Genomic DNA, 25611 nt, shown 5'->3' on the forward strand with positions numbered 1-25611 from the left:
TCATCCTCTTCTAATCCTTACAATACTCACACAAATCTCAATCCTCGCCATACCATCGCTTTCTTCAATATCAGACATATATTACTCGCCTGATAAACCCAGGGGTATGTCACCCTTCTTCGTCAAATTCCAAAGAATTCCTCTTAATCATGTTAAATTTCTCCAGATTGCGCGACTGTATAGCTAGGTAATTAATATTGAAAATTCACAAAATAAATCGTACAATATCTCCTATTTCGCAATGCCATCTCAAACATCCAAGAAATCTGAAATTTACCTCATTTTTGGACAAATTTGAAATTATTTTTCCCCAGAACTCCTTTTGAATGACTAATATTAAAAATATACACCTTTACAAACATAATAATATCAAAAACATCTTCAACACTTAAAAATTGCCTCAATTAAATGTCTTCAATTAAAAGAACCACCTTTTTGGAGTACATGAATACAGGGTGTCCGCACCCTCCTGAATCCACAGACCGGCCGACCATCACTACCGGTCTGCATCACAGACCGACCTGCCTACCGGTTGGAACCACTTCCACGGCTACTTGGTTAAATGACCGTCCAAAAACTATCAAAACAGAAATCATTCTTTAAAAGCAATAAAATGAGCTATATATGTACACCCTAGCACAATATCTTACTTATTTTTGCTCAGCATTTTCTTCAGATTTTCCCAATACCATTTGCAGCGATTTCTACAAAATAGTCATTTGAAAATCTCTCCTGATTCTGCCACTATATAGCTAGGTGCACTAAAACAGGGATACTACATCTTTGAATACTGGTGATAATGTATGTTCATTGCGGGGGATGTGACCACACAACACCGACAATGAATTTTCAAACACAATCTCTAGAACGTTAGTATTAGAATGATTTTGCATCACCATCATGATCTTAACCATTGTTATCCTGTCCATCATAATCTTAACAATTGTTATCTTGTCCATCATGATCTTAACCTTCATGATCTTAACCATCACTGTTTTCTTCATCAATACCTTGATTATCTTCACAACAATCTTCTTCACAATCGCCATCTGCACTATCAACATAATCTTCTCCATCGTCATTATCTTCTCCAACATCTTAAACATCAAGATCATTTCCATCACTATCAATATCTCCAACATCTTCACAATCATTAACATCTCCACCACTATCGACATCGACATCAACATAATCTTCATCATTATGATCATCATCATCTTCACAACTATTAGCATTATCATAATGATCAACATCTTCACCAACCCCATCAACATCATTTCCATCATTATAAAAATCTTCATCATCTTCATCATTAACATCTTCACAATCACCATCACCAATATCAATGCCTTGATTATCTTCACCCTCACTTTCAGCATCACAATAATCACCAAGATTGTCTCCACAATCACCATCACCATCTCCACCAATCGAAATCATCATTATATTGTCTATCATCACCACTATCAACATAACCTTTATCTTCATCATTATCATCATAAACATCATCAATATCAACATCTTCTCCAACATCATCATCAAGATCATTTCCATCACTATCAACATCTCCAACATCTTCACAATCGTTAACATCATCTGCTCCATCCCCATAACAACATTTATTGCCACAATCTTCACAAGCAACATCATCACCTTCACCACAATTGACATCATCATGAACATCTTCACAATCATCTTCACAATCATCATCAACATCTTCAACATCTTCATCATCATCTCCATCATCATTATCTCCACCACTATCGACATCTTCATCTTTATCTTCACCACAATCAACATCATCATTATGATAAACATCATCTTCACATCCATCAACATCTCCAACACCATTAACATCAACATAATCTTCGTCATCTTCTCCATCATCATTATCTTCTTCACAACTATTAGCATCATCATAATCATGAACATCTTCATTATCTCCACCACTATCAACATAATCTTCTCCACCACAATCGACGTCATCATGAAAATCTTCATCATCAACATCGTTGTCTTCTCCAACATCATTAACATCAATATCATCATTAACCTCCACCACTATCGACATCTTCATCTTCATCATCACCTTCTCCACCAAAATCGACATCGACATCAACATCAACATTATATTGTCTATCATCACCACTATCAACATAATCTTCATCATCATAAATATTATCTATATCAACATCTCAATTTCATAATCAACATCATCATAATCAACATCTTCTCCAACATCATCATCAAGATCAATTCCATCACTACCAACATCTCCAACATCTTCACAATCGTCATCATCATCTTCTCCATCGTCTCCATCTTCTTAACCACATTCATTGCCACAATCTTCAGAATCACCTTCTCCAATATCAATGCCTTGATTTTATTCATCTTCACCACAATCGACATCATCTTTATCGCCACCACCACCATCATCATTAATATCAACATCTTCATTATCTCCACCACCATCATCATTAATATCAACATCTTCATTATCTCCACCACTATCGACATCATCATTATGATAGCCTGCCATGCTGTTGAAACTGACCAATTGCATGCACCAGTATCTTCCAAAATCCAACCACGAAACCATGAACATCATATCCAAAAGATCTAAAATTATAACATTCAGCTGGATATTGACCAATAACAGTCAATGATTTGAATCAAATGTGAATTCTTGAGATACAAATAGCAAGCCACAAGTGCAAGCTCATCAAATATTGAAAAAATGATCAGAATAAATTCTATAATTGTTTCCATTCTATTATTAGACCTCAAACACTGCCAAGATGTTTGTTTTATGTCCCGAAAACATTATCAACTCATATACATATTCATCATAGCACAAAATATCCATAAATTTACCCATCCAAAAGTACGCCATGGAAGATGCATCCCTCCAATTTTATTATTAAGCTTTTATCACATCAGTTTCCTTCATGTGCTATGCCCACCAAAAATCAACAACACCAAATCACCCTTCACACTGAAATCCACAATTACCTCGTCCAAAATAAACAAGAGGTTGTGACCTCACAGCAAAAAGTTTGTGGCAAATTAAATAACTTTTGCCACTCTTCATCTCATTTGTTCCCTCTTTGTTATGCACTACTCTTCAACTTTATTTCTCATTCACTTCCTCTCATTTGCTCAGTGTTAGACATAAAATATTTGATGAGACCAATTTTTGTATTTTTTTTTTGTTGTGGTCGGGTGACACACTTTCATAAAAAAAACACACTTTCATAAAAAAAAGATTACAATTTCTAGCTCTCCTGATTGAACCACTCATTTGAAGTGACAAAAGACCAATAGATTAAGACGTTTATGAATATTCCAAACCATAATAGCATTTCATTTGACGGTCTGCTTTATTTTGCATTTTTGAGAATCCATCAGTCAGCATGCGCCGTTAAATTAGATGCTTTGTAATATATTGTGCTGCTTTTACATATATGGCGAGACAATATTTCTGAAAAGAAACATGAGTTTAGAAGGAAGTATTGAAAGAAAAAATAAGTTGAAATCACACAAAATCAGGACAATACTTTTCAAAAAAACTCACAGCGACCCTTTTGTATAATGGAAAACCATTATGTTGCGAGCACAAAATTTTCCACAAATCTGATATATAAATAAAGTCAGGAGCTTCGGGCAATATTCCAGGCAATATCGTTTTTTGAGTATAATCGTCGGTCAAAATCCAGTAAAATATCGCTTGACTTGTGTGCTTCATAGTTTTGTGGCATGGTTCTTTATCCTTACTAGTATATGAGTGCTTACCCCCACAGCCAAAGCAACTGCCTTTTGGAAACTGCAAGCTCTTCATTTGGGTACTTGCTATAGGTTTTGATCCTCTCAACCCCTCGGCGAAATTAGGCAAACCATTTTCTCGGGACCATAATGTTTTCATTATTTCTTGTTTCCATTTCAAGCAGAGAAAATGTGGGTTTAACTTTCTGTCTTTGATTTTCATGAAAATCAATTCATATTTATAAAGAGGAACATAGGGAAGGTGCTTGGGGATTTCAGGAGACTTTTTAAAATTTTGGTACTGTTCAATACTTTTCTTGTACTCTTCTTTTTTAGTGAAAGTATTTTTTATTATTTGAATTATCAAAGACTCACTTCTCAATAGAGACAGCAATTTTTCATCAATGGACCCTTTAAGACAAGGAAAGTGGCGAAAATTGGTAATGTAATTCAAAAGAATGGCATCATATATAACCTTGAAATGACACGACCCGTCAAAATGATACACATCTTTTGAAAGGCGACACTTGTGACAGATGGCATAATCGGTAAAATATTCGAATGTTGCTAATATCAATACTGGCAAGTTTTTTTGGTCAAAGACTATGAATGGGAGGTCAGTGATACCAACAACAGAGTTTGAGAAAGAGCCAGCTTGGACGATTTCTTTGAAGATGACAATATCCAGCTTGAAAGTCTTCTCTATCTGGTTGTCGCGTGGAAGACCAGTTTCCAAATCTGAATGAGTTTCAACCAAATCATTACCCAAGTCGTCATTGAAGTGATCAGGATCATCTGTGAATGAAGCAGAATGGCAAACCTCCATCAACCTGTCATCTGTGAATGAAGCAGAATTGCAAACCTCCATCAACCTGTCATCCTCAATGTTACAACAATTGAGGCATCCCTTATTTTGAGTTCGATAAAAGTCATTTACTTGCCTGGTGATGCAGCTATGATAATCAACCATACCTTCACGGATATGTTTATCTATGCAGTGGATAATTGACCCGCCAGTGCGAAGTCTCCCGCATATCTGAATATAAGTATGGGGCTCAAAATTGCCACATATGATGATCTTATTTAAACGGGGAATATCCACTCCAACACTTAAAATCGTTGAACACACCACAATCTGAGGAAAGTCATTATCAGCCAAACTTTCTGCCAACTGGATTTTTTTTTCGGAATTATCATCACCAGTAATTTTTGCCACAGAAACTAATTTATCTAGCCCTTTTTGTACCAAGTCGCCATAAATCTCATGAACTTGGTTTTTGTACTCACAAAAGATGAGAATCGTTTCTTGGAAAGTTTTGGAAACCCCAAAGATGAGTCTTTGGCAATGAGCCCAGTCCTCCAATTCCACTTTCAACAACACTTTTTTTTCGAGGGGATTTTCAGAAATTGATTCCAATTTCATTGAACTTGAGAAATTCATAATTTTTTCCAACTTTGTTATGATTTGAGGCTCAAATGTTGCTGATACAAATAAGCACTTGTTGAATTTGTCACCAAGATTACATAAGCTACGCTGAAAGCTTCGGAAGCCATCCTCCCTAATTAAAAGGTCAGCCTCATCCACAAACAAATGATTGAGCTTTTTATTAAATATGAACCCGGTCTCAATTAACGTTCTGAACTTTTGATTCTTTAATAGTTCAAATGACCCGACGATATTTAATACACCGTGAATATTATTGATTGGATCCTCCATTAAGCGGTTCCACGTTATGGATTTTTTAAACCTTTTATTTAGATAGCCCACCAACATCACATATGGCGCTAATACAAAGTTTACACATCCATGCTTGTTGATGTTATGGACTAGATTGACGATTGTAGTTTTTCCAAAACCACAAGAGGCTGTTAAGAAAACCGCTTGTTTGTTGGTATTTGCAATGTCCAAAGTATACATTGCTTGCTGGGCGGACCTGAACTCGAAGCTGGCTCCATATAATTGTTTTCCACTTGCCAACAACTCAGTACTGGAGATGTATTTTTGTCGTTCTTCAGCCTCGGGTTGGTTATTTTGAATTGCGATTGGCGTGCCAATAAAATCTAACCATTTTTTTGATAACAGTTTTTGGACGTCAAAAGAGGAAACTTCATTCAATGCCCTTCTTCCTTCAGGCCCCATGATTCTTTGCCCATAAACATTGTTACCCGTGGTATTGGAATGATCGGCAGCAATATTGACAGCATCAATAAGTCGAGCCATTGCAGCATTTTCAGGATTATTCATGAAGCAAATAAATGCTTGGCGCCCAACACGGATTCCAAAGGGAAAGATGTTTTGAAATATATTGTTAAAACTTTGCTTGGTGATGAAATTGGTACCGGTGGTGAAAATACAGGTGGATAATAAGTTTGAAGCAGCAATCTCAATGATTTCGCCATTTTCATCATCAACAGAAATATCAGCAAAAATGTTTGAATCAGGCAAGGGCAATCCCTTTTCGTCCAACTCGTCAGTTTCAGGGTATAGTTTGAGTATCTCAATAAACACCGGCCGTAATAGAAGTAACCAAATTGTTAGTTTTGTAGTGGTTTGGCTCAAGTACCTCATCTTGGCAGAACGAACTCTTTTCTTGGAGTAGTTAGCAACCAAGAAAATTGTTTGTTCAACGATGTCCCAATTGAGACAGATATCTTCAGCGGCAAACTTGGAGACTTGGACCTCAGGGAATCTGAAACTTCCAGCCTCCAAGAAGAACAAGTTCAACAACAACGACGACAAAAAAATGAATGTTTCCTTGATTGATTTCAAAATATGATTTGGAAGATTTTCTTTTAAGCCAAACCTCAAGTCATCGGGAATTTCCTCTCCAACCAAATTCAAAAAGGAGTGGGAGATTTTATTTTCCTTGGAGAGTTTGACAAAGCTATCAAAAATTCTGTCAATGTTGGTATCCCCCGTGACAAACTCTTGCATTCTGCCCGCCTCTGCAAAAAAATCGGTGCACAATTTTTTATGGCCTTCAGACAACTGTTGCTGCGTTATGGTGATGCCATCGACGACCACGGTAGTTGAGTCCAATAAAATACAATCAAATACCCTTTTCGTGCCCTTTTCTTTTACTAATAGGGTGTACAATACTGTCAACCAAATAAAATTGGAGCCTTGGATCGGAAAATTGCCAATGTACTTTATTGTTGACTCCACATCGCGGTTGACATAAGCGAACCGGATAATGTGTTTGAGGACATCAAGACGCCTCAAGATGGTTTCATTAGACTCAAACCTTTTGATGGTGGTATCGGAGATATCAGATGTTTTCTTGGTAATCATCAAAACCACCAACTTGTTGAGCAATGAGTGGTAAGCTTCAGTTTCAATCAATGAAAAAATAAATTTGGCGAGAACTTCAAATCTGGTTTCTACATCTTGTGCATCATTCAACTGCTTTTTTGGGTCCAACGTGGAGGTCGGGTCATCTTCCGTATATTCGAATTGCGCCATATACTTGAAAATGGGATAGATATGTTGGAAAACGGCTGCATAGGCATGGACAGTGTTTGGGTCAAGAATTTTGTAGAAATTTTCAAAGCCCAAGCCAAAGGACGAAGCAATGATGATAGGAGGGTTGGTTTGTGTTTTTTGGTAGCCAAAAATGAATAATTCCGATGCTTCTTCCTTGATGTCGTGGGATTGAAGCTGGATTAATAAGTGCTTATCATTTTGAGACACCACGGGATCTCCTAAGTACAGTTTCAAAGCTGTATTGGACTTAACAAACTGGATATCCTTGGAGGATCCCATGATATCGTAAGCCATGCTAGAGTCACTTTTCTTGCGATGAATCAAGTAATAGTTCTTGTTACCAGCTAATTTGATAATGGTGGCTTGGTGCTTGGAGGAGCCGCTAAATTTACGGCTCTTGGTTTGGTAACGACCATCTCTACTTTTTTTGATGAATACTTCTGTCATTGTGATATGTGGGATGAGCTCAGAAAGATCGTGGAAGCTAACATTTGTGGTACTGAAGGTGGAATGGATATCTTTGAGATCACACGCTGAAAGATTCTTCTTCAGAGCTTTGCCAAGCTTGGTAATGAGTTCGGAGCTCGTGGATATGATTCGCCATTCTTTTTTATCTATAATGAATCCGTCAAGGACAGATATTCTATCTGAAACTTGATTCATTTTGGATAAAGTTTCTTGTACGTTGTGGTTCAAGGTTTTTTCTTTTCTTTTTTTTTCTTTTTTTTTGATTTACCATAAAATGCAAGTTCGTGTTTACACTACCGCATCTCCATACTCTATATTATAATCTAATCTTCAATAAACATCATCATATTTTCAAATAAAAATCTTAGTTTTTTCTTGAAGATAATATTTCTTGAAACATTTTATCCCTCAATTTCATATGACCCACGGCCACCGCACAACATGCTCCACCACATTTCTACCGCAAATCTCCTTCTTATCCTCCAATATTTTCAGAATCATCCCAAACTCTTCAAAATATGAAAATGATAATACTGCCTTCAATTTCTGACTTCATATACCTCCACAATTCACACATCCTAATCCATCCTAGCTTCAACAATAATCACATATCATCTTCAATACTTCTCCACTTTTTTATCCTTTATTTAAAAATCATCCTCTTCTAATCCTTCCACAATACTCACACAAATCTCAATCCTCGCCATACCATCGCTTTCTTCAATATCAGACGTAATACTGCTCGCCCAATACAAAGGGGTATCTCACCCTCGTTAGCTCTCAAATGATTTCTGCTGAAGATGTAGAGAATTCCGCTGATTGTGGAACGGGGTCCCAAACCCCCTGCATATTTCCGCGGATTATGCCAAAACATTATGGCTGATTGTGCAACGCACATTTCAAGCGCCAATATCTCTACCACATTATATTATTTTTCAGATAAAATTATATATTTGTGCTCAGCATCCTCTCCAGATTTCAACAGCATTATTACTAGCCATTTCCACCCAGTATTCATCATTTAAAAATTCCGGCTGATTGTGCTGCAATGTATGGCATTCCGGCGGATTGCGCGACTGTATCCCTAGGTAATTCCCCACTTTTTCACCAAAGAATACATCCTCTTTTTACCACTAGACACATCTTATCAAAATTACCATTCTGCCTATTTTTCCACCACATTTCAACCTCAATATTTCATATTATATTCTTATCCATATCAATTCTTCCACATTCTCAACATATCTCCTTCACTTTTTTCTCAACTCCTTTTTTTCATCAAATACCCAAACATTCAATTCTCACTTATCCTCATATATGACCTTCCATCATCAAACATTCGACATCCCCATTTTTCCACCACATTTCAACCTCAATATCTTATTCAACAATCAAAATCATAATAAATATCCCTAAATATTCCACAAACAATCTCACTTTTTTTTTCACTCTCTTTTTTTTCAAAATATCTCATCATTCAATTCATCTTCATACATACATCCGCACCATCATCCAAAATTTGACATTCTCATTTTTCCACAATATTTTGATTTCTCTCACCTACTTTTTAATCTTAATCATAATAAAATCCTTCAAACTTTCCATAAACAATCTCACTTTTTTTTTCACTTTTTTTTTCACTCTCTTTTTCTTCAAAATAAATCTCCCTCATTTCTCCACAATACATCATCCCCCGACCTTCACACAAATTCAACATACCCTATTTTTATCTCTCAATTATTTCTCAATATTCCATATCATGATCTTATCCACATAAAATGATCTCAATTATTTCATCTACAATCTTACTTTTTCTCTCTCTCTTTTTTTTTCATTAATATCTACACATCTATTTCTCATACATACAATAATCCCGATCTTCCTCAAAAATTACTCACCTAATTTCTCCGCCACATTTTCATTTCCCTCTCCTATTTTTTAATCTTAATCATATTAAAATTTCCCAAATATTTCATAAACATTCTTACTTTTTTCTCAATTTGATTTTTTCATAAAATACCCTACCCTTAAATTCTCACTTATACTCACATATGACCTTCGAACATCACCTCATTTTCCCACCACATTTTCATTTCCATCTCCTACTTAACAATCATATCTATATTTAAATTTCCCAAATATTTCATCAACGATCCTCTTTTTTCTATCTCACTTTTTTTTTCGAAAATACTAGACCCTTAAATTCATCTTCAATATAATACCCCGACCATCACTCGAAATTTGACATCCCCATTTTCCACCACATTTTTATTTCCCTCGCCTCTTTTTTAATCTTAATCATATCAAATTCTCCCAAATATTTCAACTATAATCCTACTTTTTCCATAGGGACCTCTTTCTCAAAAATATTCTATCCCTCAATTTCATATGACCCACGGCACCGCACAACATGCTCCACCACATTTCTCCCGCAAATCTCCTTCTTATCCTCCAATATTTTCAGAATCATCTCAAACTCTTTGAAATATGAAAATGATAACACTGCCTTCAATTTCTGACTTCATATACCTCCACAATTCACACATCTTAATCCATCCTAGCTTCAACAATAATCACATATCTTCTTTAATACTTCTCCATTTTTTATGCTTTATTTAAAGTTTATTCTCTTCTAATCCATACAAAATACTCACACAAATCTCAATCCTCGCCATACCTTCGCTTTCTTCAATATCAGACATAATACTGCTCGCCCAATACAAAGGGGTATCTCACCCTCGTTAGCTCTCAAATGATTTCTGCTGAAGATGTAGAGAATTCCGCTGATTGTGGAACGGGGTCCCAAACCCCCTGCATATTTCCGCGGATTATGCCAAAACATTATGGCTGATTGTGCAACGCACATTTCAAGCGCCAATATCTCTACCACATTATATTATCTTTCAGATAAAATTATATATTTTTGCTCAGCATCTTCTCCAGATTTCAACAGCATCATTACTAGCCATTTCCACCCAGTATTCATCATTTAAAAATTCCGGCTGATTGTGCTGCAATGTATGGCATTCCGGCGGATTGCGCGACTGTATCCCTAGGTATTCCATATCATGATCTTATCCACATAAAATGATCTCAATTATTTCATCTACAATCTTACTTTTTCTCTCTCTCTTTTTTTTTCCATTAATATCTACACATCTATTTCTCATACATACAATAATCCCGATCTTCCTCAAAAATTACTCACCTAATTTCTCCGCCACATTTTCATTTACATCTCCTACTTAACAATCATATCTATATTACAATTTCCCAAATATTTCATAAACAATCTTCCTTTTTCTCTCTCACTTTTTTTTTCGAAAATACCTCACCCTTAAATTCACACACATACATGACCCCCGACCATCACCAAAATTCATCCAACCTGATTTCCCACCACATTTTCATTTACATCTCCTACTTAACAATCATATCTATATTACAATTTCCCAAATATTTCATAAACAATCTTCCTTTTTCTCTCTCACTTTTTTTTTCAAAAATACCTCACCCTTAAATTCACACACATACATGACCCCCGACCATCACCAAAATTCATCTAACCTGATTTCCCTTACACATTTTTATTTTAATCACCTATTTTATGATTATAATCATATTAAAATCTCTCAAATATTCCATAAATAATCCTCCTTTTTTTTTCAATATCTTTTTTCAAAAATATCTAGACCTCTATTTCTTACCTACATTCATCCCCACTCCCATCAAAAATCATCCAACCTGATTTCCCACCCCATTTTCAATTCCATCTCCTACTTAACAATCATATCTATATTAAAATTTCCCAAATATTTCATAAACAATCTTTCTTTTTCTCTCTCACTTTTTTTTTCAAAAATACCTGACCCTTAAATTCACACACATACATGACCCCCGACCATCACCAAAATTCATCTAACCTGATTTCCCTTACACATTTTTATTTTAATCACCTATTTTATGATTATAATCATATTAAAATCTCTCAAATATTCCATCAACAATCCTCCTTTTTTTTTCAATAACTTTTTCTCAAAAATATCTAGACCTCTATTTCTTACCTACATTCATCCCCACTCCCATCAAAAATCATCATCATCCTCATTTCTCTCCCACATTTTCTCCTCAATCCAACATTTTACATCTCAATCTATATTAAAATCAATCAATCATCTCATAAACAATCTTACTTTTTCTATTGAATAAAAAATAGTCTCAAAATATCATCCCCATAATCTCCTTCTCTACTACACATATCCCATCAAAATTCCATATTATCCTCATTTTTCTATCACATTCTACTTTCCATCTGATATTTTAGAATCAAATCTATAATACAATCTCTCAAATATTTCATAACTGATCTTACTTTTTTCATAAATCTTTTTTTTTCTAAATTACATAGACATTCACCTCCCATCTCTCAACCACACACCCATACAAGATCCCCGACCTTCACCAAAACTTTACCATCCCTATTTTTCCGCCACATTTTATTCTCAATCCTAACTATTATCATCAAACCTATATTAAAATCACCCAACTATTTCATAACTGATCCTACTTTTTTCATAACCTTTTTTTTTCTTTCAAAATATAGGATCATCTCATACATACACCCAACCCCGACCATCAAAACTATCATCTTCAATTTTTCCTACATTTTCCTACGATTTTCTCCATTTTTTTGACCTAATCAATTCCAGATCTCCTAAATATATTGATGATATACTTACTTTTTTTCCTTATCTTCTATTTCCCAAAATAATTCTCATTACATTCAAACTTTCATCACCATATTATCACACAAACCACCGCAATTCTCCGCCAACTGACCGCTCTGATTTTCAATATAAATACCCTGATCAATCATCCTATCCTCATAATATATCAAATCACCTCCACTTTCTCTTCACTCATCTTCTTTTATATTTTAATTACCACACAAATCATCCAGCTCAGGCCCCGATCATCGTCCTTTTTCAAACCTCAAATTCCCCGCTCAGCCCGCTGCTCTGGTACATTTCCACCACTGAACGGGTCCCGCACCCCCGCTTTGCCCATTTTCAATATCCAAGATATCTCAAATATAAAGACATTATAAAAATACTATTTTTCTCTACTCCACATTCCACTTCTCAGATCCCAAATATCCCCACTTAAAGTGCCCATAATCGCCATTGCGCTCTCGCTGCTAGCCCATTGCGCTCTCGCTGCACTCTGCTAACAACCATTTTTTCGCCCCATACAAACCCGCTGCGCTCTCGCTGCAAAAATGTATGCGATTGCGCTCTGGCTGCCTTTATCTAGCTATATGTATGCGATTGCGCTCTGGCTGCCTTTATCTAGCTATATGTCTCTATTTTCTCCATTGTCACGGTAACAAATATCGACGCACAAGAAAAAAAGCTCAAGGAATTTTTTTCGGAACAATTGTTAGTGTCAGATTTAAATCAATTTCAATGGCTACTTCTTTTTGGCTATTATTTTTGTATTATACTGAAGAAGTCCCTATAGGCAACACCCATATATGGGAAGAGGACACTGTATGAGAATTAAAAACTCTCTGCGATGACCTTTTCTCCTAGCCACCCTGTCGGAAATAACTAGACATTGCGTAAAGAAATAACGAAAAATGAAGTTCAATTCCATAGATAAGATGGACACCTTTATTGAATATGTATTTGTAATAGTTAGTAATACTTAGAAAGCTCATGTTTGGTGTATTTCCGCTTTACTTTAGACAGAAACTTTTTTATAGCTTTAAAAAATTAGCACCTGTCCGATGCATGATTTTCGTCTATCTTTTCTATCTTTCTTTAGCTCTGCAAATTATTTCAGGGACATCCATTGCATTTTGGAACCCCAAACTGTATTTATTGTTATGCTGTATCTGCTGTGCTCTATTTGCTGTGTTCTATTTCTTGTGTTGTATATTTTGAGTTGTATTATTCTTTGACTTACTCGAGTGTTTTGCGGTTGTAATTTATGTGCATGAATAGACGTTAATTCGCATCGGCGATCTTATCGCTCTAGGGATATCGTCCATTCCATGTTTGATTGTTTTTTTTTTCTTCAAATATGGATAATGACATTTATTTAATGGTCGACACCTCCAACAACATTCTTACTTTTTATGCCAATAAAAGAAAAAATTGTACCTTCAGGTGAAAAATAAAGATATAGGATTTTTAAGTTAATTGATTATAATGACAGCTCCTTCTTCCTCCACTTGGTCTACACAAAAAATAAAGATCACAATCATAGGTGGGGGAATCTTTGGTAATTCTGCTGCAAACAATCTCATAAAGGCCCACCCACTGTACGAAATCACCTTGATATCGAACAGGGACTATGCCCTAAACGTTATGGCCAGTCACAGGCTTGTTGTTGATGGGTTCAATTCAAAACAAGTTACAAGACCTCTTTCTTCAATTATCAATAACAAGGTAAAAATTGTCGTGGTACAGGATATTACAAATTTTGATGATAAATCTACCGATATCATCCTGATGGCAAGCAATCAGCAAATCAATATCCCTCATGATATCCTCATTCTAGCAACAGGTTCAATTTGGACAAATCCCATACTCACCAATGAATTTGGGGCCAATTTGGGTCAAATGGACCAATATGTTAATGAACAAATGGAACAACTCAAGACTGCTAAAAAAGTTGTTATTGCTGGGCTAGGATTCGTTGGGATTGAGTTAGCAGGGGAATTAGGCCATAAGTTCAAGAAAGAATTAGGCACAGGCCAAAAAAAAATTATCTGTGTTCATCCGTCTGATAGTGTGTTGGATGAAAACTATAAACACAGTATTAGATCCTCAATTAAGGATTATTTGAGCGAAATGAACCTCACTTTGATGTTCCATGATGTGGCATTATTTGATGAATCTGATCCTAACACAGTTATCCTTAGGTCCTCAAATACCGTTATAGAAGATGTTGATGTTTTTTATAATTGCACTGGTCCTAAACCAAATTTGCCACCAACCACTTTACAAGAATTGGATCTTAGTAATAGAGGTTTTGTTAAAGTCAAAAAGACCCTCCAGACTTTAAATTACCCAAATATTTTTGCCATTGGTGATATTAACAATGTTCCCGGCAAAAATATGAATTACCGAGAAGAGCATATCCAAGTCTTGAAGCAAAATGTCCATGCTGTGGTTACCAGCAACAAGAGTGGTTTCAAAGATTACGAAGCAAAGGAAAAAGCTCTTGGAATTTCAATCGGACCCAAAGCCGGGGTTGGTCAAGCCCCAGTACCAGTTGTGGGAACTATTAAAGTTCCTGATATGCTTGTTGTAATGTATAAGAGTAAAACATTGTACACCGATAAGCTAAACAGTATTTTGGGAAAGATTTGAACTTGACTTGATTAATTCCAACTTTTTTTTTAAACACATCTATTCGCGTGCAATTGATTTTCGCTTTTTTGTCATCTTGGGGAGTTTTTTTTTTTTGCTTAGCATATTTGGGCTTTTTTTGATAGGTTTGGTTTACACTTATCCCATTAGTGTAATGTCAATTTTTTTTCTAGATAATATCATGGGACTTCAGAACCCAGTTTGTTTTTGATTTTTTTTTTTTTGGTTCATAATTATTAACACCAGTGGGCATTTCATAGACAGAGAATTTAACTCCATCAACAATTTTGATTTTGTAGATCACCTCAAACGTGAAATTGAGCAAATTTATCCCCAAAAATTGTTTATGCCAAGATGCCCAGAGGCATTTTCGATTTTTTTCTTTCAACAATAAAAGTGGGGGAATCCACGTTATTGGTCAGACTCTCGAGTATATTTTGCCACAAGGGAATTAAAAGTGTTCCAATAGAATCATCAGGCTATTTTCAATACCGAAGCAATTATCGGATTGTGGATTGTGCCGTACTCTTTATTAGATGTCATCAATATATGTGCTTGATCACGAGAGTATCGTTTTTTTTTTGTAAGTTTTTCTCTACTTTCCCCATCTCATCGGTTGGCTATAGACATCAAAGAAATCATCAAAGAAATCATCAAAAGCTTCATTGAAATGTCTTGATCTTTCGAAGATTTCTCTTCATCATTTTTATCTTTGAATTTCCTCGCCATTTATGGTATATTGGCCTCACTCGTTCGAAAATTTTTCCCTGGCTTGTTCAAATTTGCTCACCATCACAGTTTCGGTAAAATGTGCTCAAATGTTAAATACTTCCCAAGAAATATTATAAATACGAGAACAGCATCATGGTGAACCGCAAAAAAAAAACAATCTATTTAACCAGAAAGCACATTATTTGTTGCAAGTATATTAACTTTACCATGGTTTTTGGGAAGAGAGACCTATACGCTGAAGGAGTTTGGTGTATCAATGATGTCAACACCACCTTGTATAAAGAACTAAAACATAAGTCTCAAGCAGCTCATCCTTGGGCATATCAAGCCGAATATGGAAAATACATGACTTATTATTTGGTGGTTATCATAGGGCTATTCATCTTCAAAAGGCTTCATTTTAGCTACGTGGATGAGGAAGATTTAAACAATAGATCCAAGGTATTTGGTAGACCAAATTTTTTCAATAAAATCGTTGCATTTAATAGGTATATTACTTATCGAAGACTCCCAATAACCCTTTGTGAATACCTTGGGCTTCCTTGTTCGGTTGCCAATGTTACAGTACTATGTCTGACCCTATTGTATGTGTTATGCTATACATTCATACCCAAAGTCTGGTATAGAGCCTGCAGCGGGTTTGGCAGTCCCCCTTTGGCGATCCGTGCTGCTCTAGAATGCATGGCATTTATTCCATTCATCCTCATTTTATCAGGGAAGTCAAATATCATCAGCACTTGGACAGGAGTGAGTTATGAGCGACTCAATGTTTATCATAGATGGGCCTCTTTTATTGCTTATTTTTTGGCGTGGGTCCACATTATTCCATTCTATTACCAAGCATATAAGGAAGGTGGAGCTGGAAGAGTGAGCTATAAGCAGAGGACGGATGAGATGTTTGTTAATGGTATTCCTCCAACAGTATTTTTCACTTGGTTATGTTTTGCATCTTATACATCCATTAGACAGTGGTGGTACGAATTATTTTTTCATTTGCACTGGCTCTGTGGTATCGGTTTTTGTATAAGTTTGTATATTCATATCTACCCAGAATTGGGCTCTCAAAATTACTTATATGCTACAGTTGCATTATGGGGAAGTCAAGTGTTATGGAGGTTTGTCGTGAAAACTGCTTTGAAACCAGGAAAACGATTTCTAAAAACCAGATCATCCAAGGCCAGAAAATTCTTGGTTAAGAATGGATCACGAGTCAGTGAAAGCTTCGAAATAGCCATCGAAAATAAAGGCATGGATTTCCATTGGAAACCAGGCCAGCATTTATTCATTAGAGTCCCAGGAATGAGAATTTTGGATAACCACCCTTTTTCCATATGCAACATTCCAAATGACGACCAAGAAAATATCAGACTCCTAGTCAAACCAGAAAAAGGGCTTACTAGAAAAATTTATAATCAAATCCCTGAATCAATGACCAGTGATATGAAGGTATTTATTGATGGCCCTTATGGTGGTACCCCAAGAGAATATGATTCTTTCACAAACTTGTACTTGTTTGCCAATGGAACTGGTGTCTCTGCCGTTTTACCATTCTTGTTGGCTGGTTCTAGATCAATGATCGATAAATATTCCAGGATTCGTGAAATTAGGTTGGATTGGATAATAAGGTTCGATGAAGATTTAGAGTGGGTCAGAAATGAATTAGAATCTGTTCCTAAGAGTCTTATTGAATCTGGCATTGTAACAATTAATGTTTATTGTGTTAATAATATCGAAGATTCAAATGCTGCCACGAATCCTCTTGATTCAGAATCTATTTCTTCTGAAGAAAATCGTCACTTTCAGACAAAGCCAAAACAACCCTTCTTGCCCAATATTACCAATTCCAATAAGGGCAATAGCTTGCTCAATCTTTTTAATTTCAAGCCTATAATCAAAGATCTTTTCATTGATATTAAGGATTCTTTGGGCAGCAAAAATATGATTGTGTGTTCTGGTTCTCAGTCGATGAAATTTGAAGTGGGGAATAGTGTCGCTGCGCTACAAACTAGTGTTTTGGAAAAGAGCTCTAAGGTTAAGGAAGTCTACTTGCATACTGAGAATTTCGGTTGGTAGTTTCTCATCCTCTTTTTCTCCATTTCTTAGTTTTTTTTCCTTCCTTTCCTGTCTGTTTTCTGCTTTCAAAAGCTCGCTTAGTTTCAATAGCAAAATAATTTATGCATCATATCGAAATCCTATCATGAACTGAAGGGTTCTAAATAAATATTACATATGCACATTTCTCATCATTTCGAATTGTTAATATATATAGTGCCTCCTGGAAAAAGGCTATTTTAGTCACAAAACAGGTCTAAATGCGACAATTAGTAAGAAGGAACTTTTTCAATATACATGGTTTCATCCTGGTCTTAAAAGCATTTTTGATCTGGCCGTTGGGTGGATCGTGCTTTATTATTTATCAAACTAATATATATATGCATATATATAACATTTATATCAAAATGATTAGCATCTATCTATATTACAAATGTCACCAAAAAAATAAAAATAAGGAATAAAAATAAGGAATAATAATAATAGTTAGGAATCAGTAAATTACTAAGAAAAAAAAGTTCTCAACGCTTCAAATTTTCAAGAGATTCCTCGATATTTTCAATACTCTTGTTAGCAGTGGATCTCAATCTAGCAAGTTCTTTCTTTAAATCAACCAATTCTTTCTCCAAAAGTTCGGCTTCAATTTCTCTATCATCATGGATGATGGCACTTTGGCGTGGTGTTTCATGTTCATTATCTTCCGTCTCGCGCGGTGATTGACCAGTTCCATTAGCCGCGTCCTGTACTGGACTAGCTCCCTGGGCACTCAATAGCTCGTACAAAAATGAATTCTCATCATTGAATAATTCATTAAAGGTGCCAGTTTCTACCATTTTCTTATTCTTCAAAACAATAATTCTTGTTGCAGACTTGATAGTTGAAATTCTATGAGCAATGGAAATGGTAGTTAACCCTTCAATGTTTCTTTTATTGATGGTTTTGGTAATTGCATTTTCAGATTCAGAGTCTAAAGCACTGGTGGCTTCGTCCAAAATTAAAATTTTTGGCCTCAAAATTAAAGCTCTAGCTAAAGCAATCCTTTGCTTTTGACCCCCAGATAGCTGTGCACCTTTTGGACCAATGACAGTCTGTAACCCATTAGGAAAACTGGACAAGAATTTGTTACAATTGGATAGTTCTACTACTCTGTCGACTTCTTCTTTGGTGGCATTTAGGTATCCATACTTGATATTCTCCTCAATGGTGCCACTGAACAATAAAGGTTCTTGTTGCACGACACCAATAATTCTTCTAAAATTTTTCAAATTGTATTCTCTGATATCAACCCCATCAAGTTTCACTGCACCGGTAGCTGGATCATAAAATCTCAATAACAAATGCATAATTGTTGATTTACCCGATCCGCTTGGCCCAACAATACATACATGTTCCCCTGATTTGATTGTAAAATCCAATTCGTTGAAGATAACTGAATTTGGCCTAGTAGGGTAGAAGAATTTGATATTATCGAAAGAAATCTCAGCCCTTAATTTCAGAGAATCTATTTTCCTACCAGTAGTGGAATGAATTAATGGTTTTCTATCATTAAGTTCAAACACACGAGAAGCGGCACCCAAGCCCTTCATCAATTCGGAGTAAAAATTGGAGACCCCAAACATAGATGAACCAGTATATACAGCATACATCATGAATGAAGTCAAATCACCAACAGTGATTTCTCCATTTCTGACCATAGATGTACCCACACTAAGTAACAAAAGCAATGCACAATTTCCGATAAAACCAGTAGTACCGAAAAATAAACCGGTATATTTCGCATCCAAGAACCCAACATCAAAAACCCTCCTGACTTGTTTAGAGAAGTTATGGATTTCGGTGACTTCTCCATTGAAACTTTGAATGGTCTTTGTTGAAGACAAACTTTCTTCAGCGACCTTAGTCAAAGACCCGACTTCTTCTTGTAACTTTCTAGAGATATTACGAACTTTTTTACCATATACTGCTGCTCCAATAGCCAATGGTGGACCCAATAACATCAAGTATCCAGTCAACTTGAGGGAAACAAGACACATCATGGATAAGCCAACTACACCACTGATTACAGCTCTAATACCATCAGACAAATTTTGGGTGACAGATCTGGTAATAATAAAGGAATCATTTGTCAACCTGGAAATTAAATCACCGACTTTGTTGTAATCAAGGAAAACAGCATCTTGTTCCAATGACTTTTTCAAGATACGAACTCTTAATCTGGCAATCACACGTTCACCAATAGTTTTCAATAGAACAATTCTTGTACCATTTGCAAGCGCTCCAATAAGGAAAACAGTACCCAAAGTGACAAAAAAGACATTCAACGGTAATCCAAAAATTCTGATATTCTCAACATCTTTATCGACCAAGTTTCCTTTGCTCTGAAATGATGACATAAAGTTCTTTAACCATCCGTCGTTCTCCTCACTACCAGTGGAATCAGTGAAGGCAGCATCAGTATCATTTTTTGCATTATTAGTATCTAACAACTTCCCGATAATCATAGGCAAAAGCATACTGATTGTGGAAGAAATCAATAAACAGAAAAAAGCAATTAATAGCAATTTGGTTTCCGGGATTGCCAAACGGAACAATTTTTTTAAAGAATCAACGTCAGGATATCCAGATTGAGAATCATCTTTCCTTTCGCTTAATTTGAAATTCGCAGAGTTGCTCATGTATTCCAAGTCCCGTGAGTGCTCTTTGTTAGTAGCAATTTTACTATCTTTATCATTGTTTTCCTCTTTTATGGAAAGAGTTCTTCTTGAATAAATCCCACCAATGGGCGATTTGGAAATAACCCCAGCCTGTGATGCGATACCTATATGCAGTCCTTTTGCTATTTTTAACAAAGAAAGTCTGGTATACAATTTCGATGAGTTATGAAAGTACCGTGGCAGCTGATCTTTGGTGATTTGGCCCAATCTTGGCACTATACATTGGAAAAGAGATTTCGAGGACCGATAACTCACACCTCCAAATTTTGTAAATAATACCAGCAGCATGATAAATTAATATTCGGTGCAGTAATTCTACAAAAGCAGCAGAGAACTAAAGAAGATTATAGGAGATCCAAATCGAATTATCAGAAGGGATATTAAATTTAGCTTCTTTGAAAATTATGTGTCATAAATATGAGCCGGATTAATGTCCCTATTTTTCAAACACTACTTCTTTGAACGCCAATTTCTGGAAACGAGAATATAACCATATATCAGACTTCAATTAATAGTTTATACAACACGAAAATGAAGCAAGAATGGCCGGTTGTAGTTTGTGTCCAAAATAACGATATCTATAATATATAAACCGAGATCAAAAAACTGCTCAACAATTGGAAATGACGATTAAAAAAAAAGCAACTAGCACGTGCACGGGGGTACTTACAGCTGGCTGTCCGATACCGAAACAATGTAAATGTTCTCTAACCAAGTTATAACAGGTAAACATAGAAACAATATGATAAGTAACTGTAGAAAAAATAAAAATCATTAGGGAATAGTATAAGACTTTGAGAGAAAAATGAGAGAAAAATGAAATAAAGAAAGAAATAACGTAGAAGGAGCACAGAAATAACATAGTGAGAACAAAAAAGAAAAGCAAAAAACAAGAACAATAAAAACTATTACTATTAGTCTACAACATTTGGATCAGCATCCACAAAAGTGTCGCTCTCAACCTCAGAACCGGCAGATTTTGCAGGAGACGTAAGCTTAAGGTCCAAAAACTGAGGATTACCGCTGCCATTCTCTTCTTCTTCAGAGTGATCTGCAGTTGGAGATTTCTCGATCTCAGAAACAAGTGCAGGTGGTTCCTCCAGATTTTTTGGATCAAGTTTAATAGTAGGTGGAATTTCCATCTTTACTGGTTCTGTGTCAACTTTATCGGTTAATGATTCTTTAGCTTGCCTGAATGGACTGCCATTTTCAGTTGTAACAATAACTTCGTCAATTTTGCCCTCCAACTTGTCAGAATTGAAAGAAGAATTCGTCTGGTTGAAAACTGACATATTTTTTTCTTTTCTCTTAGGTGTGGTTGGAGAAACCACCTCTGGAGCGGGAGTGCTAGAAGAGTTTGTGGAGCTACTAGAACCCCAGAAACTATTGATAATACTATTTCTGTTACTGAATAGCCCACCGTTTTTCATATTGCTAGAGGATTCAACCTCAGTTTCAGAGCCTGCAGTGACTGAAACACTATTTGTAGGGCCATTATTGCCATTATTGTTAACAAAGTTGGCAAAATTAGCCATAATTGGACTGGACATTCTTGATCCGTAGTTACTAAAATATCCACTGGTTCTATTACTAATCCTATCAAAGCCATTAGTCCCCAAACTTTCAGCACCGAGTAATTGACTCAGTGTGAAGGTGAAACTGTTATTGTTGATTAAATTATTGGAAGATTCGATGACACCAATCCTGCTATAAAAGATCTTAGTTCTGATTCTAACACATTCGATCCAATTTTTTTGGCAGCTCAATTTAGTGTCAAACTTCCAAATTCCAGCCTTAACGCCCCTAAGGAAAGCAAATAACTCACAAACCGATCTGACTCTATGCAAACAGTATGAACACAAAGGATATTGATTGGCAATGTATTCTTGAACAATCGTGATCGTGTTTTCTTTATCCTTATTACTAGAAACAAATTTGGAAAAAGCAGTTTGGTTTGGCGGGGTTCCATCTTTTCTTTTTTTAATAGTCTTGGTACCAATGACCTTCAATACATACAACCGACTATGGTCCAAAGTATCATTTCTGTTCTCACCACATAATGAGCACGGATCTTCAAATGCTACTGGTGGCTCATTAATAGAGGCGGCAGCAGTACTATCTTCATCATCAATCTTTGAAGTATTATTGGTGTCTGAAATACTATGTAGTACCACATCAGTTTTGTAAGATTCGTTAATAGACGAAATTGGTTCTATACTAACTTTACCGATTAACATACTTGTGATAAGATTTTTCTTGGATAGCCATGCGACACCTGGGGCTTCATCTAGCCTTAAAGTTGGTTCAATATCATCATTTAAAAGTTTCCTATAAAATTTATGGTCCTTGATTTCCAAGTAGCTAGTTTTGGAATTGCTGGTGTGGTGACCAGCTTTGAAGTCATGATATAGCTTTTCTCCAAACTCTTGAAATAGATGGTACCCTTTGATGTCATATCTCAAAGATTGCACAGTTGGCGCGTAAATAAAATTAGATATACTGTAAGAGTTAATTGATGTTCCTGCCCCATCTGCAGGTTTGCTAATGGACAAATTGCCAGTTGAGTGATTTCTGGAAGCGATTTGTTTCACATCTCCGTCAGCTGTATCAGTAATATTATCATCCGGATAAAATTTAATTTCAATATTGCTTTTATCATGATTACTATTTTCGAAATCAACTGAAAAATCAGCTGTTGTCGGCACACTTTGATCTTGCAACATTTTCTTTAAATCGGTTAATTGGGATTTCAAAATATGGATCAAATTATCTTTTTCGCTGATTTCATTTTTCAATGAATCGTTGGATTTTTTAAAATCAAAAGCTTCCCTTCTTGCTTGAGACACCATGTTATTTGCTTCCAGAAACAATTGGGATGAAAGCTCTTCGGTTTCTTTTCGCAAGTTGGTGATTTCAATATCGGAGAATTTCTTTTCACTTTCGAGGGAGTCAAATTTACCGGATAAAATATTGTAATCGTTTGATAGATCCTCGAACTTTGATTTATAGATCTTCAACTCACTGTTTTCAAAAATCTGTTGATTCAATTCACTTTGTGCTAGTTGAAGCGATTCTTTAAGATGAGTGACTAAGTTATTAGTGGTCAGCGTTGGCGAGTGTATTGAAGCCAATGGAGAGCCATTCTGAATGAACTCTGTGGTTGATATTGTAGGCGATTCCATGGCAGTGCTGAAAATGATTTAGCTTGCTGCTGTGTAACTGGGGAACACTAAGATTTGTTTGTTGTTGTGTTTTGATTCCTGCGGTAAACCCAAATTGTTGGTCACGTGCTCACTTTTCTTCTCTTTTGTGATTTGTATACACCACAACCTCTAATGGCTGTCACCCTGTTTATTAACGAAGAATCCTATACATATCACTTATACATATATATATATATATATATATATATATATATATATTGGATAACAAACATTCCAAACAAGGAGCTCTAATTGATTAAATTGTAATTAGTGGGGGGTGGGGGTAGAGTCGTGAGACGCAGCACTGCAACATTTTACTGGAGTCTGAGAAACCACCCAGAATGCAAAAAACAATAAAACTAGAAAATTGCATTTCAGGTAATTGTATTAGTTAGGAGAAAAGCTCTCATCCAATGCATTCATTCTCCTGCTAAGGTTGTTGCAGTCTTACTACGAATGGAACCGTTTTAACGGCTCAAGGTTTCTATAGCCTCAGGAATATAAAAGGAGGTATGTCGCAGCCACATAATATAAAGCGCAATATAGTTGTAATCATAGTGTATACCAGGGATATTCTAAAAAAAACAATTACTCGATCGAGTAGGCAGCTGTCAATCAATGATCTAGAGTTTTGGCCAATACGACCTGTTTGGGAAGACGCTTCCAGGAAATTACTTCTGAATGCATCCAAGTGAGCTCAAGACTCTCAATATAGTCCTTATTATAATGATATACACTTATATTTTAATAAGTTTCATTTTGGGTAAAGAAGGGGATTATAGTGAGACTCTCCAGCGGGTAAGAGCGCATGTTGAACCATTAACAAAAAAAAAGAGATGAGATAGATGCCTCAGAAAATCATTTTATCTTTCTCATATTTGGATCAACGATGTCTGAAAGAAAAAGTATCAACAAATATAGGGGCAATGAGTTCTATGAGGAAGACTTTGAGAAGCTTCGAAAGAAGCTCAAAAAACAGCAAAAGAACAACAAATCGGGGCCACAATTACAGGATGTTAGGCTAATGGCACCTTTCTCATTGAAATGTTTGAATTGTAATGAGTATATTTCTAAAAGCCGGAAATTTAACGCCAAAAAAGAGACCACTAATGAGCGTTATTTGGGACTCAAGATATTCAGGTTCACAATAAGATGTCCCCGATGTTCTAATGTGATCAAGTATCGTACCGATCCAAAGACTGCTGATTATATTATTGAAAGCGGGGCGGTGAGGAACTATGTGAATAAAAGTAATGACGAGGCAGAAAGATTCCGAAATGAGACTTTGGAGGAAACCTTGGAGAGACTTGAAAAAGAAGAAGCAGAAAATAAAGCAAAAGAAGAGCAGAAAAAGAACGGAAATGGCTCCGTCGATATGAATGATGAGGCCACAGCCATGGAGAAACTTGAAAAAAAGTTAGAACAGAGCCAAAAAGAGCAGGCACTTAGTTTTGAGATTGAATCACTTCTTAGAAAGAATGCAAAAAATGAAAATTCCCGACTGCTAGGGACACTTGCTGATGACGCTGATATCGAAAGTTTGGCGAAACAGGCGTTCAAGAATAAAGGTTCACAATCAAAGATAGAAAATGTGAGTAAATTACAGCTTCTAGGCAATCCTAGCAAGGTATTTAAGACCGTCAAAAAGAAAAAGAAAATAATTATCTAATTTATACTATATAATGAATTATGCGATGACTTGATTAGTTGAATGATCGACGAAGAATGTAAAAAGATAAAAAATGCCCTAAGTGAAAAAAAGAGAAAAAAAAACAAGAAAAAAAAAAAAGAAAGAAAAAAGGATGATAATAAAA

At 35.8% G+C, this 25611-nt stretch overlaps 9 protein-coding genes across 9 annotated transcripts; 3 read left to right on the forward strand and 6 right to left on the reverse strand. All coding sequences in view use genetic code 12, as the record gives it.

Annotated features, from left to right (window-relative positions):
* Positions 1–300: 300 nt before the first annotated feature.
* On the reverse strand, positions 301–1097 carry DASC09_030250 (uncharacterized protein; the record flags this gene model as incomplete). Its single annotated transcript, XM_064996624.1, has 2 exons — positions 301–319; positions 832–1097. The coding sequence occupies 2 exons, from the start codon at positions 1095–1097 to the stop codon at positions 301–303; spliced, it is 285 nt and encodes a 94-aa protein (XP_064852696.1).
* A 1-nt stretch (position 1098) lies between these two features.
* On the reverse strand, positions 1099–2128 carry DASC09_030260 (uncharacterized protein; the record flags this gene model as incomplete). Its single annotated transcript, XM_064996625.1, is given in 2 exon segments — positions 1099–1451; positions 1462–2128. Coding segments are annotated over 2 exon segments (1020 nt in total).
* Positions 2129–2386: 258 nt separating this feature from the next.
* DASC09_030270 (uncharacterized protein) lies at positions 2387–2611 on the reverse strand (the record flags this gene model as incomplete). Its single annotated transcript, XM_064996626.1, has 1 exon — positions 2387–2611. The coding sequence occupies one exon, from the start codon at positions 2609–2611 to the stop codon at positions 2387–2389; it is 225 nt and encodes a 74-aa protein (XP_064852698.1).
* A 927-nt stretch (positions 2612–3538) lies between these two features.
* On the reverse strand, positions 3539–7912 carry DASC09_030280 (uncharacterized protein; the record flags this gene model as incomplete). The annotated part of the gene is made up of 1 exon (XM_064996627.1): positions 3539–7912. One exon carries the CDS (start codon positions 7910–7912, stop codon positions 3539–3541), a length of 4374 nt encoding a protein of 1457 aa, XP_064852699.1.
* A 6017-nt stretch (positions 7913–13929) lies between these two features.
* On the forward strand, positions 13930–15096 carry DASC09_030290 (uncharacterized protein; the record flags this gene model as incomplete). The annotated part of the gene is made up of 1 exon (XM_064996628.1): positions 13930–15096. One exon carries the CDS (start codon positions 13930–13932, stop codon positions 15094–15096), a length of 1167 nt encoding a protein of 388 aa, XP_064852700.1.
* Positions 15097–16035: 939 nt separating this feature from the next.
* On the forward strand, positions 16036–17901 carry FRE7 (putative ferric-chelate reductase; the record flags this gene model as incomplete). Its single annotated transcript, XM_064996629.1, has 1 exon — positions 16036–17901. The coding sequence occupies one exon, from the start codon at positions 16036–16038 to the stop codon at positions 17899–17901; it is 1866 nt and encodes a 621-aa protein (XP_064852701.1).
* Positions 17902–18401: 500 nt separating this feature from the next.
* On the reverse strand, positions 18402–20882 carry DASC09_030310 (ABC transporter ATP-binding protein; the record flags this gene model as incomplete). Its single annotated transcript, XM_064996630.1, has 1 exon — positions 18402–20882. The coding sequence occupies one exon, from the start codon at positions 20880–20882 to the stop codon at positions 18402–18404; it is 2481 nt and encodes an 826-aa protein (XP_064852702.1).
* A 626-nt stretch (positions 20883–21508) lies between these two features.
* Positions 21509–23776, reverse strand: DASC09_030320 (guanine nucleotide exchange factor; the record flags this gene model as incomplete). The annotated part of the gene is made up of 1 exon (XM_064996631.1): positions 21509–23776. One exon carries the CDS (start codon positions 23774–23776, stop codon positions 21509–21511), a length of 2268 nt encoding a protein of 755 aa, XP_064852703.1.
* A 910-nt stretch (positions 23777–24686) lies between these two features.
* Positions 24687–25466, forward strand: YJU2 (mRNA splicing protein YJU2; the record flags this gene model as incomplete). Its single annotated transcript, XM_064996632.1, has 1 exon — positions 24687–25466. The coding sequence occupies one exon, from the start codon at positions 24687–24689 to the stop codon at positions 25464–25466; it is 780 nt and encodes a 259-aa protein (XP_064852704.1).
* Positions 25467–25611: the final 145 nt, after the last annotated feature.

This window comes from Saccharomycopsis crataegensis, assembly GCF_037102585.1.
Source record: "Saccharomycopsis crataegensis DNA, jcf7180000000084, whole genome shotgun sequence".
Lineage (NCBI taxonomy): Eukaryota > Fungi > Ascomycota > Saccharomycetes > Ascoideales > Saccharomycopsidaceae > Saccharomycopsis > Saccharomycopsis crataegensis.